The 17,774-nt window shown below is 37.8% G+C and overlaps 1 protein-coding gene and 2 non-coding genes across 3 annotated transcripts; 1 reads left to right on the forward strand and 2 right to left on the reverse strand.

The window, feature by feature from the left end:
• Nucleotides 1-295: 295 nt before the first annotated feature.
• TRNAL-UAG lies at nt 296-375 on the reverse strand. The gene has a single exon. It is a non-coding gene; the product is annotated as a tRNA-Leu (tRNA).
• Nucleotides 376-4,441: 4,066 nt separating this feature from the next.
• Nucleotides 4,442-7,258, reverse strand: LOC111490384 (U-box domain-containing protein 17-like). Its single transcript, XM_023138977.1, has 2 exons — nt 6,931-7,258; nt 4,442-6,817 (listed from the first exon to the last, which is right to left on the reverse strand). The coding sequence occupies exon 2, from the start codon at nt 6,791-6,793 to the stop codon at nt 4,667-4,669; it is 2,127 nt and encodes a 708-aa protein (XP_022994745.1). The 5' UTR covers nt 6,794-6,817; nt 6,931-7,258; the 3' UTR covers nt 4,442-4,666.
• Nucleotides 7,259-17,665: 10,407 nt separating this feature from the next.
• TRNAG-UCC lies at nt 17,666-17,737 on the forward strand. Its single transcript has one exon. It is a non-coding gene; the product is annotated as a tRNA-Gly (tRNA).
• The last annotated feature ends 37 nt before the right edge of the window (nt 17,738-17,774 follow it).

Here is a 17,774-nt window from a genome sequence, read left to right on the forward strand (position 1 = left end):
AGCCACAGCTAGGAGGGAAACATGGTTGAGTCTCGTGTGTAGTCACTTGGATCGAGTTATGGATAGGTTATGGGTCACAAATCGAGCAAGTCATTGGTGGATCGTATTTTGGGTCAAGGAGTGTCGTTTGGTTGAGGGCGCTATTGGGCTGAGGCAACGTTTAGAGCGGGGTTGGAGACTTGCGGGTTGGGGCAAGCTGGGTGTTTGAGCCTAGCACGGTTTATTCTCGAATCCGTAGTTTATGGAGTATCTAAAGAAAAAACCGAGTTTCTTTAATATAAATTTATTATTGAGATGACAATTGTGGGATTTGAACCCACGCCCTTTCGGACCAGAGCCTAAATCTGGCGCCTTAGACCACTCGGCCAAATTGTCTTACTACAAATTAAGTTAGGTAAGCGAAACCCAACTGACGGGAGCGAGCCATAGCGTGAGCCACAGCTAGGAGGGAAACATGGTTGAGTCTTGGGTCACAAATCGAGCAAGTCATTGGTGGATCGTATTTTGGGTCAAGGAGTGTCGTTTGGTTGAGGGCGCTATTGGGTCAAGCTAGGTGTTTGAGCCTAGCACGGTTTATTCTTGAATCTTTAGTTCGGGACACACATTTTGTTTTCGAGAATAAGGATTGAGTTATGGATAACTCAACGTGTGGGTCATAAATCGAGCAAGTCATTGGTGGGGTTGGCCCAAGGTCAAGTTTGAGCTTTGAGGCAAGCTGCCTGAAATTTTCTCGATGGGAGTTATTTTTCAATTTGGGATTTGAACTCACGCTCTTTCAGACCAAAGCCTAAATCCAGCACCTTAGACCACTCGACCAAATTGTCTCATTGCAAAATAAGTCAGGTAAGCAAAACCTAACTTCAGGGAGCGAGCCGTAAGCTAGGAGGGAAACATGGTTGAGTCTCGTGTGTAGTCACTTGGATCGAGTTATGGATACGTCAGCGTGTGGGTCACAAATCGAGCGGATCATTGGTGGATCGTATTTTGGGTTGAGGAGTGTCGTTTAGCCGAGGGTGCTATTGGGCCGAGGCAACGTTTAGAGCAGGGTTGGAGACTTGCAGGTTGGGCCAAGGTCGCGTTTGGGACAGGCTACTGGGTGTTTGAGCCTAGCACGGTTTATTCTCGAGTCTATAGTTCGGGAGGTTAGCTTGCGGAAGCTGAGGTTCAGATTCATGTTCGATTTTCGAGCAATAGATATGGACCTAAAGCTAACTTTTGACCTAATTTCTTCCTCAAATTTTCTCGTATTTGCAGCACATAGTTCTCATTGTTTATGGAGTATCTCCAGACATAAAAACAATTATTAGAAATTGGGGTTTGAACATTATTAGAAATTGGGGTTTGAACTCGCACCCTTTCGGACCAAGGCCTAAATTTGGTATCTAAAAAATAAGTTAGCTAAGCAAAACCCAACTGCAGGGAGCGAGCCGTAGCTAGGAGGGAAACATGGTTGAGTCTCGTGTGTAGTCACTTGGATCGAGTTACGAATAGGTCAGTGTGTGGGTGACAAATCGAGCTGGTCATTGGTGGATCCTATTTTGGGTCGAGGAGTGTCATTTGGCTAAGGGCGCTATTGGGCCGAGGCAACATTTAGAGCAGGGTTGGAGACTTGCGTTGCAAATGTTTATGGAGTATCTTAAGAAAATTCACAATAGTTATAGGATTTGAACTCACACCCTTTCAAACCAAAGCCTAAATTTGGCGCCTTAGACCACTCAATCAAATTGTCTTGATGTGAAATAAGTTAGCTAAGTGAAACCCAACGACAGGGAGTGAGCCGTAGCGTGAGCTACAACTAGGAGGGAAACATGGTTGAGTCTCGTGTGTAGGCACTTGGATCGAGCTATGGATAGGTCAACGTGTGGGTCAAAAATCAAGCGGGTCATTGATGGATCGTATTTTGGGTCGAGGAGTGTCGTTTGGCTGAGGGCGCTATTGGGCCAAGGCAACGTTTAGAGTGGGTTGGAGACTTGGATCGAGTTATGGATAGGTCAACGTGTGGGTCACAAATCAAGCAGCAGACCCTAGTCCTTCTTGTTTATGGAGTATCTCAAGAAAAATTGAACTTACCGAGTTTCTTTAATATAAATTTAATATTAAATAATTTCATAAAAAAACAATTATTAAAGATGACAACGGTGGGATTTGAACTCTGGCACCTTAGACCACTCAGCCAAATTGTCTTGATGCAAAATAAGTTAGCTAAGCGAAACCCAACTGCAAGGAACGAGTCGTAGCGTTAGCCACAGCTAGGAGGGAAACATGGTTGAGTCTCGTGCGTAGGCACTTGGAGCGAGTTATGGATAGGTCAACGTGTTGGTCACAAATCAAGCGGGTCATTGGTGGATCGTATTTTTGGTCGAGGAGTGTTGTTTGGCTGAAGGCGCTATTGGGCCGAGCGACGTTTAGAGCAAGGTTGGAGACTTGTGTGTTGGGCCAAGGTCGCGTTTGGGGCAGGCTGCTGGGTGTTTGAGCCTAACACGGTTTATTCTCGAGTCTGTAGTTCGGGAGATTAGCTTACGGAAGCTAACTTTTGACCTAATTTCTTTAATATAAATTTAATATTGAATAATTTCATGAAATATAATTATAAAAGATGATTCACCCTTTTGTACCAAAGCCTCAACCAAGCACTTTAAACCACTCAGCTAAATTTTATTGTTGCAAAATAGGTCAGCTAAGCGAAAGCCAACTATAGGGAGCGAGCCGTAGCATGAGCCACAGTTCGGAGGGAAACATGGTTTTATCTCATGTGTTGGCACTTGGATTGAGTTATGGATAGGTCAGTGTGTGGGTCACAAGTCGATTGGATCATTGGTGGATCATAAATAAGAAAAAAGAAAGAAGAAAAAAAAGGTCAAAACAAATAATATCTACTAGCGGTGGGTTTTGCCCATTACAAATGGTATAAGAGCTATACACTGGGTGATGTGCCAGCGAGGATATTAAGCCTCGAAGGTGGGTGGAAACGAGATAGTGTGCCAGTAAAGACGCTGGGTCCCAAATGGAGTGGATTGGGGTCCTACATCGATTAGAAAAGGAAATGAATGTCATCGAGAACGTTGGGCCCTGAAAGGGGGAGGAGGATTGTGAGATCCCACAACGATTGAAGAGAAAAACAAAACATTGTTTATAAAGGTTTGGAAACTGCTCTTTAGCAGACACATTTTAAAACTTTGAAGGAAAACTCGAAAGAGAAAGCCCAAAGAAAACAATATATTCTAGAGGTGGACTTGGACGGTTACACTCAACTTACCGAACGAGGAGGAAACAAAAAAACGTCAATTGTATCCGTACAAGGAATGAAAATGGAAAAAACAGAATTATTCTCCATTTTCATTGTCAATGGTTACCCATCACCCAAATTCTGAAATTCTATGATCACTTTTATAGTTTTCAAAGGAATCATATTCTGTTTGAAACACTTCATATTTTAGGACCCATCATTTTACTTTGAAGTTTCTCATTCCTTATTTAAGGAAATTACTTTATAAAACACTTAAAAAGAATATCACTCTCATTTATTCTTCTCTTAGTTCTTTGTGGGACATGATAGAATGTTCTAATCAACTACCCCAACCACCCCAAATTCTATTCGCTCCTTCATGGTTCGTATAAAGAATGTTTCGTTCTCATTCGCAATTGATATGGGATCTCACAATCCACCCCTTTTAGAACCTAGCATCCTTGTTGACACTCGTTCTCTTTTCTTCAAGGGCCTAACATCTCATTGGCACTCATTCCTCTCTCTAATCGATGTGAGATCTCATAATCCATCCCCTCTTTGGAGTCCAATGTCCTTGATGACACACCGTCTAATGTCTGACTCTGATACCATTTGTAATAGCCCAAACCCACTGCTAAGAGATATTGTCCTCTTTAGACTTTCTCTTTCGTGCTTTTTCTCAAGGTTTTTAAAATGCGTTTGCTAGGGAGAGATTTCCACACCCTTATAAAAAATGTTTGTTCTCCTCCCCAACCGGTGTGGGATCTCACAATCCACTCTCTTTCAGGGCTCAGTGTCTTCGCTGGCACACGTTCCCTTTTCTCCAATCGATGTTGGACCCCCCAATCCACCTCCTTCGAAACCCAGAGTCCACACCGTCTCGTGTCTATCCCCTTCAAAGCTCAACCTCCTTGCTGGCACATAGCACGATGTCTGTCTCCGATACCATTATTTATAAGGGTGTAGAAATCTCTCTAACAGACACGTTTTAAAAATCTTGAGAGAAAGCTCGAAAGAGAAAGTCCTAAGAAGAGAATATATGCTAACGATAGATTTGGGCGGTTACATCTACCACGGTTGCCGGACAGAACAACCCACTCTCTCCCACTTTGTGTGCTTTTTCCTCCTTCTCATTACATTGTAGTGCAGTACACGGGTGGTGAGGCCAAGCCCCACCATTTTTATCATTGCTTTAACCACTTACAAAGTGATGAATTTTACAGGGAATGCAATAGTTTTAAGTATTTAGAAACAGGGTCTCCATTTTTGCCAATATTACATGAATAATACCAACCATTGTTTCATAAAATATGGAAATGGTTGTGCTATGATAATCCTTCCATTCTAAATTTCAATTAAAGAATCTGAAAAACATTTGATCAAAATTGTGGAAACCATATGAAAAGCTCGAAACACTATAGACAATGGTGACCGGTGTGACTATACGACGGGTACCGATATGGATATCGGAACAGACACCTCGCTAGGGAAGCTTGAATCCCTGTTAGGGGTCGAGTTACTTGCATAGGCATAATGCATTGCGACTTGCTCGCATCTTTGGAACACTCTAGCTAGCGAAGCAGCCTTTCTTCTTGCTCGTTTGGTTCCGGTAAATAGGAGCATTTGGAGCAACCCAGCCAATGCAGGAGCCTTGAACACCTGCTCGGTCGTGGCAGCTCCGCCACTCCGGCATAACTCGAGCAAAGCTGCTACTGCGTTCTCTTTTCCTCTTGGTGTTCCACATCGCATCATTGCCATCAATCCTGCTACAGCTCTCTCGTCTTTACCGACTGCTTCAGCCCCTATCGGCTGTCGAACAACCAAGGCCAATGCACCTGCTGCTTCTTCGGCAACACCTTCATTCCCCAGTGCTTCTACAAGAGCTGTTACTGCCCCAGCATCGATCATCCGAACGCAGTTCTCCGTGTGAGTCGAGAGGTTAAATAAAGCTGTTACAGCATCCTTCTTTCCTCTTGGGGTACCATCTCTCAACAACCCTGCCAAGGCTTCAACTGCACCACCCTCCTCTGCTATTCTCTTCTTGTAATCATGAACTGCAGAGAGGCTGAATAACGTAGCTGCAGCATTTTCCCGTGCTTCGGTACTATGTCCAGATCTCAACACTTTGGTTATCGATCCTAAGCACCCTACCTCGCTCATAATCAAACTTTTGTTCTTGTCATATATTGAAAGGTTAAGCATAGCTGTTACAGAATTCTCCTGTGCTACTGGGTTTGGGGAAGTAAGCAACTTTTGAAGATGAGGGATGGCACCAGCTTCGGCAATGAAAGCACGGTTTTCTTTCCCCGTTTTCGCCAACAAACGAATCTCGCGAGCAGCAATCGTCTTCGCATCCTGTGACCCAATTGATAACTGTTGAATAAGAATCATAGCTGTTGCTCGGTTGGCTTTGAGAGCAGCTCGTGTAGGTGAAGCCATTGCATAACTTTCTACAGATGCATCCATCCCCTCTGGTGGATCATAAGGAACTCCATGTGCTATACACCATTGCATGATCAAATTCCCTAACGCACGGTTCGGAGCGAGACGGGTATGGACAAGCATTTGCCCTGATTTTGGGCAAGTGTTGTGCCCTTCTTCCAACCATCTCGTGATCGAACTACGATCATATGTTTGACCTGTAGAAATGATCACCGGATCTTTCATCAAATCCAGAGATATTGGGCAGCAAAAATCCCTTGGAATTGTTAAGAACGTATCAGCAATCTCCTGCATAATCAAATTCTTCTTCAGCTTCTTCTGGTTTCCTGCTCCTGAATCAATATCATCTTCCTCGAATCCAAAGAGGAAAAACCTGCTATATCTCGTAAAAGCAACGAAACCGTTCAACACCGCTACGGTGGGCTCAACATCGCCATCATGATTGACGATCTGCTCCTCCAGAAACTCAATTTCAGTTCTACAACTCTTCGCATTCCGAATCCCCAACTTATCCACGAAAAACTCCCTCAATTCCCTCTGATTTGGAAGCAGACCGTTCTCAAACTCGTCGAGAAACGAAAGGAAACGAGTCCTCAACGTCTCGACGTGTTCATCGATGAACATCCTCGTCCTTCTCAATTGCTTCTGCAAAAGCTCAACCTGTTCTCTAACATCCACTCCTAATTCCACTTCCTCAAGAGGAAAAACATCTAAAAATGTCAATAACTCCAAATTCAAATCATTGAAATGCCCTGAAATCGTCTGGTTCTGAAGCAACAGCCATAACTTACTTGATTCAGAGCAATAATCAAGAAGTATTTTAGATCGATACAACAATAAATAAAGCTCTTTCAAACATAGCAACGCAGTGTGAGGCAAAGTCGCATCAATATCCTTCAAGCAATCCAAAAATACGAGACAAACCTCGAGTTTCCTAATCAGAGATCGGGAATTTCTTCGCTGAAAGAAGAAAGACTTCTCTGAAAATCGCGAAACGAGCTCCGTCGCAACGATCCTTAGAGTTTGAACTAAGGCGACATTGGAGAGATCAACGGGAGCCAAAAACGCCTCCAATGACGGCGATCTCCTTCTTCGTAAAGACGAGAAAATCGCAGCAGCAGCCATAAATAATCCACCAACCCCCAAATTCTAGGGTTTCCAAAATTAAGAACAGATAACCGCAAATCAGAACTGAAAACTCCAAAATCTTCGAGAAGAAAGAAAAGGCTGAATCGAAATCAGAGTTGAAGGAGACGAAGAACCGTGATTTGTACAAAGGATACTCCAAAATCTGCGAGTTGTTGATTGTCTGAGAGTTGAAAAACGCCACAAGATTGAATTGGAATGGGAAGGGATTTTTAAAAATTAGGGTAAAGGACGATTCCGCGTACGAGCAATGGAAGTGAGAAATTGTAAGAGCTTGGATGAGTTAGCAATGGCGGTCACCATTGGAGATTGATGTTCCAAAGGTTTGACGATAAATTTATGAGAGATTCTTGTCCATTCGTTCCTTCTTTTTCTTAATAACAACTTTGAAAAAAAAAACTATTTTCAAACTTAACACAAATACCCAAAATTTGAATATCTAATTTCCTGGTCCAGATTACACCGACTCTCTGTCAAATATACTTAGTTTCTTTCTATTCAACATAGAACGGGGTGAGGCTTTCCGTCCCCATCTTCATCCTCACCGCATATTTCAATAATGGACCGCTAGCAAGCTCGTTCTGTTATTGGATGTAGTATATTGGAATCATATTCTGATAAGTCTCCGTTTAACCGTCCCTTGCATGACTCATTTTTCGTGCTTAGACCCACTCAAATTTAGCAACCCGAAAATAGAGAAGAAGGAACAGAGGTGCTTTATCCGATAGGGAGAGTGCTCGTAACAATTTAGAGTTCAGGGTTTAGGGTTTGAAAAGATTATAAAATATTATAATCAAAATAATAATATTTTATAATAAAAGATTATAATTATAACCCATAACCAATAAAAAAATATAATTCAAATTTTAATATTACAATATTATTATAATAATAAATAAATAAATATTAAATGTGCGTAATATAATTACAGACCAATAGAAATTTTTTTCCTTCTCTCAATTAAATAATATTTTTATTGAATAAAATTTATTTCTTTATTTTATATTCTTCCTCTCACCAAACCTTTTTTTGTAATGTGGGGGAAAAATAGAGAAAAAAAAAAGGGAATTATATTTATATATAAATAAATAAATAAAAAGCGTTGACTAAGAGAAGTGGGGCCTAGGAGTTAGTGTGGTTGAGCTGGCTAATGGCATAAAATTTGTCGACGGGATGGGCCGGTGGGGACCACGACGCTCTTGGATTGACTTCTAAATATTAATTATTTTAATTTTATTTTTTAATTTACATTTATAGCCTTTTCAGCTTTTCTTTTTTTATTTAATTTATTTTCCTTACGAAAACTCCTTTCCATATTACTTTTTTATTTCTCAAATCATTTTAATATTTTATAGGTCATGATTTTAACGTATATATATATATATATTTATATTTTTTTAATATAAATATTTGGTATATTTTAACGTTATCCGTATTGGTTCAAACTCTTATTCGAGATATATTTATATATATATATATTTTAAAATTATATACAAACTAATCTCATCTTATTAAATATATTTTTATATTTACAAAATATATACAATCATTCAGTTAAAAAAATGTTTATAGTTAGTGTAACACACTGTTTTGGAAAAAAAAAAATTTAGGTCACTCTCTTAGGTAACTCTGACACTACTCTCTTTCACTAGTAGCATTCAAACACGAGCATACTCACATGACATTCCCTTGTCTTCGACAACAATGCGACTTTGAGTGGTCCTCGTCTCTAATGACGTTGCAATCACCCACGATATAAACTCTTCCTTATAGCAATGAAAATATACTGTGTGACTATTGACAAGACCTATACGTAATGTCAACTATGAGTCGTGACCAACAACAACAATTATATATGTTTCGTTTAACTATTTAATTGAAAGCTCATATTTGTACAATGGTTGACAAGAATCAAAATTCGAAGTGTACACGGGTAGAGTTGGCTTGAGTTTAGGAAAAGTATTTGAACCAACCTGAAATTTTTGATTGGTTGGGTTGATAACTCAAGTACTCTGAATAGACTTCACAACTCAATCCAATCATTCCCTTTCTTTTTGGGTTAGATTGTCACGGTTGTTTATTTAATTATCTCTTAAAAATATTACTTATTTACTATGCATGTTACGTTAATAACTAAAATCTCATAAAACTCAAATATCAAGCATTCACAAGTCATAGCACATCATTAACATCGATTACAAAAGTGAAATAATATTTAAAGTACAGTACAGTTGAGTTGGGTTGTAGCCTTATTTTTCAAGTTGGTTGGATCGGCCAGAACAAAAAAATGTTAACCCACGAACCGTTTCGTGTTTTCAAAAAATTCAACCCAACTTAAATTAAAATTTTTTAATCAAGCCTAACTTTTATGATTTGGGTTAAGTAGTCCTTATAAGACGGGGTTTTGGGTCATATGAATATCCTTAAACAAAACACTAATTTGATAATTAAAAATAAAATAAAAATTGAATTTTTTTAATGTTTTATTTTGAAAAATGAAAAATAAAAAATAAAAAAAAATTAAATGAAAAGAAAAAAGATAATTAAAAAGGAAAAAGAAAAAAAGGATAGTCAAGGAGTTAATGAAGAGTGAAGTATGGGAGGGGCAAGGGCGAAATATTCAAATTAAAAGGGTACAATAATAAATTTTTATTTTTCCCATTCCACGATAAGTTTGACTAGACTAACAGCCAATTAGAAGCTTCCACGTTTCAAATTCTTACCCGTAGTTGCGTCTTGTAATTTTCTACCATTAGAAAAGCGCCACGTAATGTAATGTCAGCGGGAAAGCCAAAGTCAAAATCTTGCCGGCTGACGTCAGATATTAATTTTTTAAAAAAGAAAATAAATGCATGGGAACCCGTGCTTCTGATTGGACTCAATCAAATGACCTGTCGCCGTTGACTTTATTCTCGTTTTCAGATTGATGACGTGGCGTGATTCTATTTGGTTGTTGTTATCTAGCTGGCTAGGCTAACCCGTTGAGTCTATATTGGATTTGTAGATAAGCTTGGACTTCAACTAATGTGGTAGCTTATGGCCGTTAATAGTGGGAGGGTATTTTGGTCATTTTAACTCAAGAGCGGGAGAAAGTAGAGGGGGTAAAGTGTTGATCTTGAGACTTCAACAAAAGTTGTCGCTTATATCCGTTAATAGTGTGAGAGTATTTTGGTCATTTTAACTCACAGTTGAGGGAAAGTAGATGAATCGTATAAGGGTATTTTAGTCATTTTGACTCAATATTGAGAGAAAGTAGATAAGTAAAAGTGTTATCTTTAGACTTCAATAAAGGTTGTCACTCATGGCCATCAATAATGTAAGGATATTTTGGTCATTTTAACTCAAGAATGAGGGAAAATAGATGAATAAAAGTGTTGATCTTGAGACTTAAACAAAGGTTATGGCTTCTAGGTGTTAATAGTACGAGGGTATTTTAGTCATTTAACTCAAGATTGAGAGAAAGTAGATGAGTAAACGTTTTGATCTTGAGATTTTAACAAAAGTTGTTGCTTATGGTCGTTAATAGTGTGAGGGTATTTTAGTCATTTTAACTAATGATTCAACACGAAAAATTAAATCAAATGGACAATTAGTGACGGAATAAATGCAAAATAAAAATAAAGTAGAAAAAATGTCTATTCATTGAACATGGACACCAACACAAGAACAAACATAAACAAGAATTACTTTGCTTGTGTTCATACTTCATGACCTTCAACATTTAGAATCAATTCTTTTTAAGTATATTTTAATCTTAAATTTGAATGAGAAAAATAAAAAATAAAAAATAAAAATAAAGTCGAGCTGAAGCACGAGCCCGACCATGGGACCTTCAAAAGTATGGTAGTACAAACAAAACGTTAGTTTACGTTAAATTACAAATTCAGTCTCTATGGTTTTGAGAAAATTAGAATTTAATCCCTAAGAACGAAGCAGACACATTAGAGAAAGTTAATACTCGATCGACCCAGTTTACTTCTTCAAGATACCTTTGGAAGCACGATAAAACCATGATATATTGTTTCTCGTTTGACCCAACTTGTACGCAATTTAACTATTCTCATCGGACAACGGTTTTCTCTCTTCTACTTCTAATGGATCCCAACATTCTTATCGACACTGGTTCCCTTATCCAATTAATGTGGGGTCCCATAATTCACCTCCCTTTGGGACCCAGCGTCTACGTTGATACTTGTTCCTCTCTCCAATCGATGTAAGATCTCGAAATCCACCCCTAGTCAGGGCCTATGATCTTCACTGGCACACCGCCTAGTGTTTGGTTTTAATACCATTTGTAACAGCACAAATCCACCACTAACAGATATTATCTTTTGGGCTTTCCCTCTTAGGTTTCCCCTCAAAGTTTTTAAAATGTGTCTACTAGGGAGAGGTTTCCACACCCTTGTAAAGAATACTTCGTTTCCCCTCCAACCGATGTGGGATCTCATAATCCACCCCCCTTTGGGGCCAGCATCCTCGTTTGCACTCGTTCCTCTCTCCAATCAATGCGGGATCTCACAATCCACCTCCCTTTGGAGCCAACATCCTCGCTGACACTCATTCCCCTCTCCAATCGATGTGGGTTCTCACAATACTGGCTTCATCAATTCATTTCTTCTCGAAGAAGGCTTTCAAGAACTTAGTTCAAAAAGCTATAACAAAAAAACCATTCACGAACAGATAAAAAAAAAACATAAAGACGTAAACACAAACATATCGAAAAACGACATTCAAGTTGGTTAGTTCATCACTTCAAATTATAAGAATTCGTTACTTGAACGAAACTATTGAAGTTTGCTACTCATGAGAGACGAAACGTGAAAAAGGGAAACACATATTTGAACAAACAATAAAGAAAAATGCAAGTAAGAGACTGATTTCTTTAAAAAAATTTGTAAACTCAAAAGGCTGTATAAAAGCAGAAACGAATAGCATCTTTGTATTCTCACTCTCTAAAATCAGACAAAAACACATAACTCGACTCTCTACAATGATATGATATTGTCCACTTTGAGTATAATCTTCAACAAAAGTTTCATAAAATTATGCGAAAATATATAGGAATCAAGAAATTTTAATGAATTTGTGACCCTCCATTGTGTTTTTTACTACACAGTTTAGATTGCGTGAAGAATTTCATAGAACAGTCAATGCTTTCATATCAGTAAGCAACCAATACGAGAATTTTGACGAATTGGATGAGTGAAAGTAACTAGCACTCACAATAGGAAATCTTGACAACGACATGACAAGAATTACGTAAAGTTGTAAATATTATCTTTTTTAGGCTTTTTCTTCCGAGTTATCCATCAAGGTTTTTAAACGCGTCTACGAGAGAGAGGTTTCCACACTCATATAAGGAATTCCAACCTACTTAGGGGCCTAGCGTCCTCACTGGCACTCCATTTAGTGTCTGACTCTGATACCATTTATAATAGCCTAAGTCCACCGCTAGCCGATATTGTCATTTTTTTAGTTTTCCCTTCCGGGTCCTCTCAAAGTTTTAAAGCACGTTTGCTAGGGAGAGGTTTGTACACCCTTATAAGGTATGCTTCGTTTTCCTCTCCAACCGATGTGGGGTTTCACAATCTACCATTTTTCAGGGCTCAGCGTTCTTATTGGCACTGTTCCCCTATCCAATCGATGTGGGATCTCACATTCTACCCCCTTCGAGGTTCAGCATTCTCGCTGACACTCATTCTCCTCTCTAATCGATGTGGGATCTCACAATCCACCCCCATTCGAGACCCAACGTTCTCGCTGACACACCATCTGGTGTCTGGCTCTAATAACATTTGTAACAGCTCAAACCTACGGCTAGCAAATACTGTCCTCTTTGGGCTTTCCCTTTGAGGTTTCCCCTCAAGGTTTTTAAAATGCGTCGCTAGAGAGAGGTTTCCACACCCTTGTAAGTAATGTTTTGTTCTCCCCTCCAACCAATATGGGATCTCACAATCTACACTCTTTCAGGGCTCAACATTCTTATTGGCATTGTTCTCCTATCCAATCGATGTGGAATCTCACAATCCACCCCCTCAAGGTCGAGCATCCTCGCTGACACTCGTTCTCCTCTCTAATCGATATTGGATCTCACAATCCACCCCCTTTCGAGATCCAACGTCCTCTCTGACACACTGCCTAGTGTTTGGCTCTCATAACATTTGTAACAGTTCAAATCCATGGCTAGCAGATACTGTCCTCTTTGAGCTTTCCCTTTCAAGTTTCCCCTCAAGATTTTTAAAATGCGTCAGCTAAGGAGAGGTTTCCACACCCTTATAAGGAATGTTTCGTTTTCCTCTCCAACCGAGATTCAAAAGCTACCATATTTCCTGTTTTTTTTTTTTTCAACATTGCCAATCACTTAGACAATCTTTCTAGTATGGGCTTGTAAAGATCAGAGTTCAATTCGAAATTGCCCAAGCCCATGTGCTTCAAGTTGTATTTCTCCCCCACTCAAGCCAGCAAAATGAAGAACGATCAACGACTAGTATTGTTATAAGATAAAAGTGAGTAGGCAACAACAACTTTGATAGCATATAACTTAGGTAGGAATAAGTGACAACTACCTATATTCTCATCTATATTTTGGAGCATTTTAGCCGTGAGGGGTATAAACGTGATTTTGATAAATAGTCAGTCATACACCCCATATTGATACAACATGTAATAGTAAATGTCTATCTAAGATAAAAACAAGTCAAATGGGTTTGGAATAGGCATGCGACTATGAACAACACGTCGTGAACAAGCATGACCGAGACATCAGAATACGGCTATAGACAACATGTCTTGGACAACCATAACACCCTACCATCAATAAGAGTATTTTTGAGATTTTTTTTTAAAATTTAAATTCGAGAATATATATAAAATTTTAAAGCTACCTCTCCCTCTCTTATTAATAATAAATTTATTGCTCTAAATGGTTGTAGGGATAATGGGACAATTTTGGAGCCTTTACTTTATCATTCCCATACACAAAAGGCATTAAATTTCCATATATTTATGATTTGACATTCATATAAATAATGAAATGATTTTTTTTTTTTATATTATCCCACAAAATATAAAATAGCTTTAATAAAAATACGAACATTTTATATATACAAAGCAAGTTTATTATTGGATTTATTATAATTTTTTTACTCGAAAAATTCATCTAATTAATTTTATTCAAAGATGGTAGATTTGAATTTTTCGTAATATTCTAAATAAAATAAATAAATAAAAAAAAGGGATAAATATTAATTGTTTGTTAAATAAGTCAAAGTAGTACGAAATATTGGCAAATAAGTCAATATGGTGTGTAAATGACGCAATTTTAATTACTTTATAGGAGAGTCTAGTAGGGATCCAATTAATGGAATGAGAATGAAACAAGGAAAATAAGATATTTTTTATTTATTTATTACGTATTAAGCTTCAAATTATTGATATTAAAACGTATTTTTTATATATTTAAAATTAAAATTAAATTATTTATTAAAGAACCAAATGAATTGTAAATAATGTCGCTCGTTCGTGCACATCAGATTTCGTGTGACTAGCAAAAATAAAACCTTTCAGTAATTTCAAAGTTCGGATGTATCATTTAACCGTGCTCATTTTAACGTGCTTTTGTCATTAATTATAGGTATTTCGATTCTTAATTCTCTAGGGTCCTAAGAACAAGTTTATCAAATGTTTGGTAAATAGTAGCCTACAAAAGGAAAGACACGTTTTAAAACTGTGAGGCTATGACGATACGTAACGAGTCAAAACAGACAATATCTACTAGAGGCAGCCTGAGCTATTACAAATAGTATTAGAGCTAGATACTAGGCGGTGTGGCAATAGTCCCTCAAGTGAGATGAATTGTGAGATCCCACATCGGTTGGACGAGAGAACGAAACATTCCTTATAAGGGTTTTGAAAACTTCTTCCTAGTAGACATGTTTTAAAGTCGTGAGGCTAACGACGATACGTAATAGACCAAAACAGATAATATCTGCTAGCGGCGGCCCGAGCTGTTACAAATAGTATCAGAGCTAGACACTGGGCGGTGTGACAACAATCCCCCAAATGAGATGGATGGAGGGGAGAACGAAACATTCCTTATAAGGGTTTCGAAAACTTCTTCCTATTAGACATGTTTTAAAGTCGTGAGGCTAACGACGATACGTAACAGACCAAAACAGATAATATCTGCTAGCGGCGGCCCGAGCGGTTACAAATAGTATTAGAGCTAGACACTGGGCGGTGTGACAACAATCCCCCAAGTGAGATGGATTATGAGATCCCACATCGGTTGAAGAAGAGAACAAAACATCCCTTATAAGGGTTTGGAAACCTCTTCCTAATAGATATGTAACGAACCAAAACGAACAATATCGGCTAACAATGGATTTGAGTTGTCATGGTGCTAAAATCAAATGATGAAAAATTATTACGTCTCATTCCTGTAGGGATGGATTCAAAATAATTCACCTATTTTAATCACGTATTAAGAGTTAAATAGACTAAGGGTACGGATCGTAATTATTACATAGAACCTGCACATAACATGAGCGGATGAAACCAAAATTATAATTAAATTGAATGAAGTAGCATACAACATTTTTCAAATATTCATGGTCTCTTTTTTTCTGTGAACTGATAACCCTAATCATAACACAAAATCCAATTCCCAAAATTTGATGAAGAAAAAGAAGAAAAAAAATTACAAAATATGAAATAATGATTGGGTTTGTGTACTGTGGAAGCTGTTAATGGCCGACACCGGGGCTGGGGACGGAGCGGAGAATACGATCGCTGTCGTAATAATAATAATAATAATGTCGGGGATGGGCGATGGCGATGAGGCGGCGGCCACGGAGGAGCTTCTGGTCGGAGAGGATGGCATGGGCTTTCTGGCTGGGAGAAGACGGCGGCGTGTGGCCTTTGGTGAGGGCGGCGAAGAAGAGGTTGTCGTTGTTGTTGTTGTGAAGAAGAAGAAGGAGGAGGAGGAAGAAGATGAGAAATAGGGATTTGTTGGTTGAAGGAGCCATGAAGAGAGAGCTTGGAGATGAACAAAATGTGTCAAAGTTCTTGACTTTTAAGTGGGGATGTTTTTTTTTTTTNTTTTTTTAATGATCTCGAGCTCTAGGTCTCGACAAATTCAAAATTTATAAAAATTAATTCATCGATATAGTTTTTCTATATAATTAGTCTAATTTTTAACGTTATTTGCACCAATCAAACGAGTCGAAGAAGGGTGGAAGTGTTGAGCTCTCCATCTTAGCGTCGAGCTTACCTATGTGTCAACCGTTGGTGAAATTTTATGTTGGTAATGTTGTGTACGGTATATAGAATGGTTTTCGGGAACTCTTTATGTGAGATCTCACATCAATTGGAGAGAGGAACATGTGTCAGCGAGGAAGTTGAGCCCCGAAAGGAGGTGTATTGTCGGATCCCACATCGGTTGAAGAGAGGAATGAAATATTCTTTATAAGGGTGTGGAAACCTTTCCGAGATGCGTTTCAAAATCTTGAGAGAAGCCCATAAGGGAAAGCCCAAAGAGCACAATATCTGCTAGCGGTGGGCTTAGGCATTTTATGTGAGATCCCACATCGGTTGGGGAGGAGAACGAAAACGAAGCAAGAAGACAATATTTGCTAATTGTGGCAACTAGGACAATATCTGGTAGCAGTGGGCTTGAGTTGTTACATACCAGTAGATATCTTTATAAGGGTGTGGAAACCTCTCTACCTCTCTCTATCAGTTACGTTTTAAAAACTAGAAGCTCGAAAGGGAAAGTCGAAAAAGTACAATATTTACTAACGACAGACATACTCAATATGAATTAACACGAATTCATTGACGTATGTATCGAAATGTGTTAGGCATAATAACATACCAATACGAGCTCTAAGTATATGTCCACAACTCGACCAGCTCATCTTCCCATTTAACCGTACGTTAGTTTAGACTTCTTTTTTGCTTGAATAACACGTAACCATTGAGATGTGGGGCATTCGATTTAATTAAGACAAAGTAGAGAGTAGGGGGAAAAGAGTAATCTTTGGAGGATTTGGGGACATGTGATAGAAAAGAAACAAACCTCAAAAAAAAAAAAAAAAAAAAAAAAAAAAAAAAAAAAAAAAAAAAAAAAAAAAAAAAAAAAAAAAAAAGGAAGATTTTTAAATTATATTATTTTTTGTTAAAATTATAAATCTTATTTTCAATTTTCAATTTCTAATATTTATTTTATTTTATAATTTGAAATTTTAATTAGAAACATTTTTTTTATACGTTCAAGAAATAATTTTATTTTTTCATATTTGGTATGTGTATATATTTAAAACTTTCAAATTTTACCTCAAAAAATTAGAATGTAGCCAAACATTTATAATAAAACTATTTTTTATAAAATTAATTTATGACAAATCATAAATTCATGTTTTTATTTCACGAAAAAAATTATGAATTATAAAGTTACATGTGTTTACTGTCATTTATAGGTGTAGAGGGTCGTTTGTTTCTAACATAGTATTAGAGCCTCAGTTAACTGAGTTGTACACGCGCCAACATGTACAACTCGGTTAGTATATGACTTTTTTTACTTTATGTCATTTCATTTTTTGTTGTTTTATTTAGAGACCTTTTTAGAAAATATGCAAGTCCATGATAAAGTTTTAAATGAAGTATTTGCGCATTAAATGTTTATGATATGTATACAATAGCGACCTTAGATTAAGTATAAATCTAGGGTTGCGATGGTATAACTTTGTTTAAGAGGATCATTCAAGTCTCAACTTAGACAGTTTCCAACATTAATAATAATCGCTGGAAAAGATATTATTGATTATTAATAATTTAAATCATTTCATACGAGCGTTTGTAGTCCAACGGTTAGGATAATTGCCTTCCAAGCAATAGATCCGGGTTCGACTCCCGGCAAACGCATATATGTTTTTTCTTTTTTAGCGCACATCCATTAATT

The sequence above is a fragment of the Cucurbita maxima genome, unplaced genomic scaffold, assembly GCF_002738345.1.
Source record: "Cucurbita maxima cultivar Rimu unplaced genomic scaffold, Cmax_1.0 Cma_Scf00015, whole genome shotgun sequence".
Taxonomy (NCBI): domain Eukaryota; kingdom Viridiplantae; phylum Streptophyta; class Magnoliopsida; order Cucurbitales; family Cucurbitaceae; genus Cucurbita; species Cucurbita maxima.

Coding starts and splice junctions, on each gene's coding strand:
- LOC111490384 (XM_023138977.1), bottom strand. CDS start 6,793: ATGGCTGCTGCTGCGATTTTCTCGTCTTTACGAAGAAGGAGATCGCCG.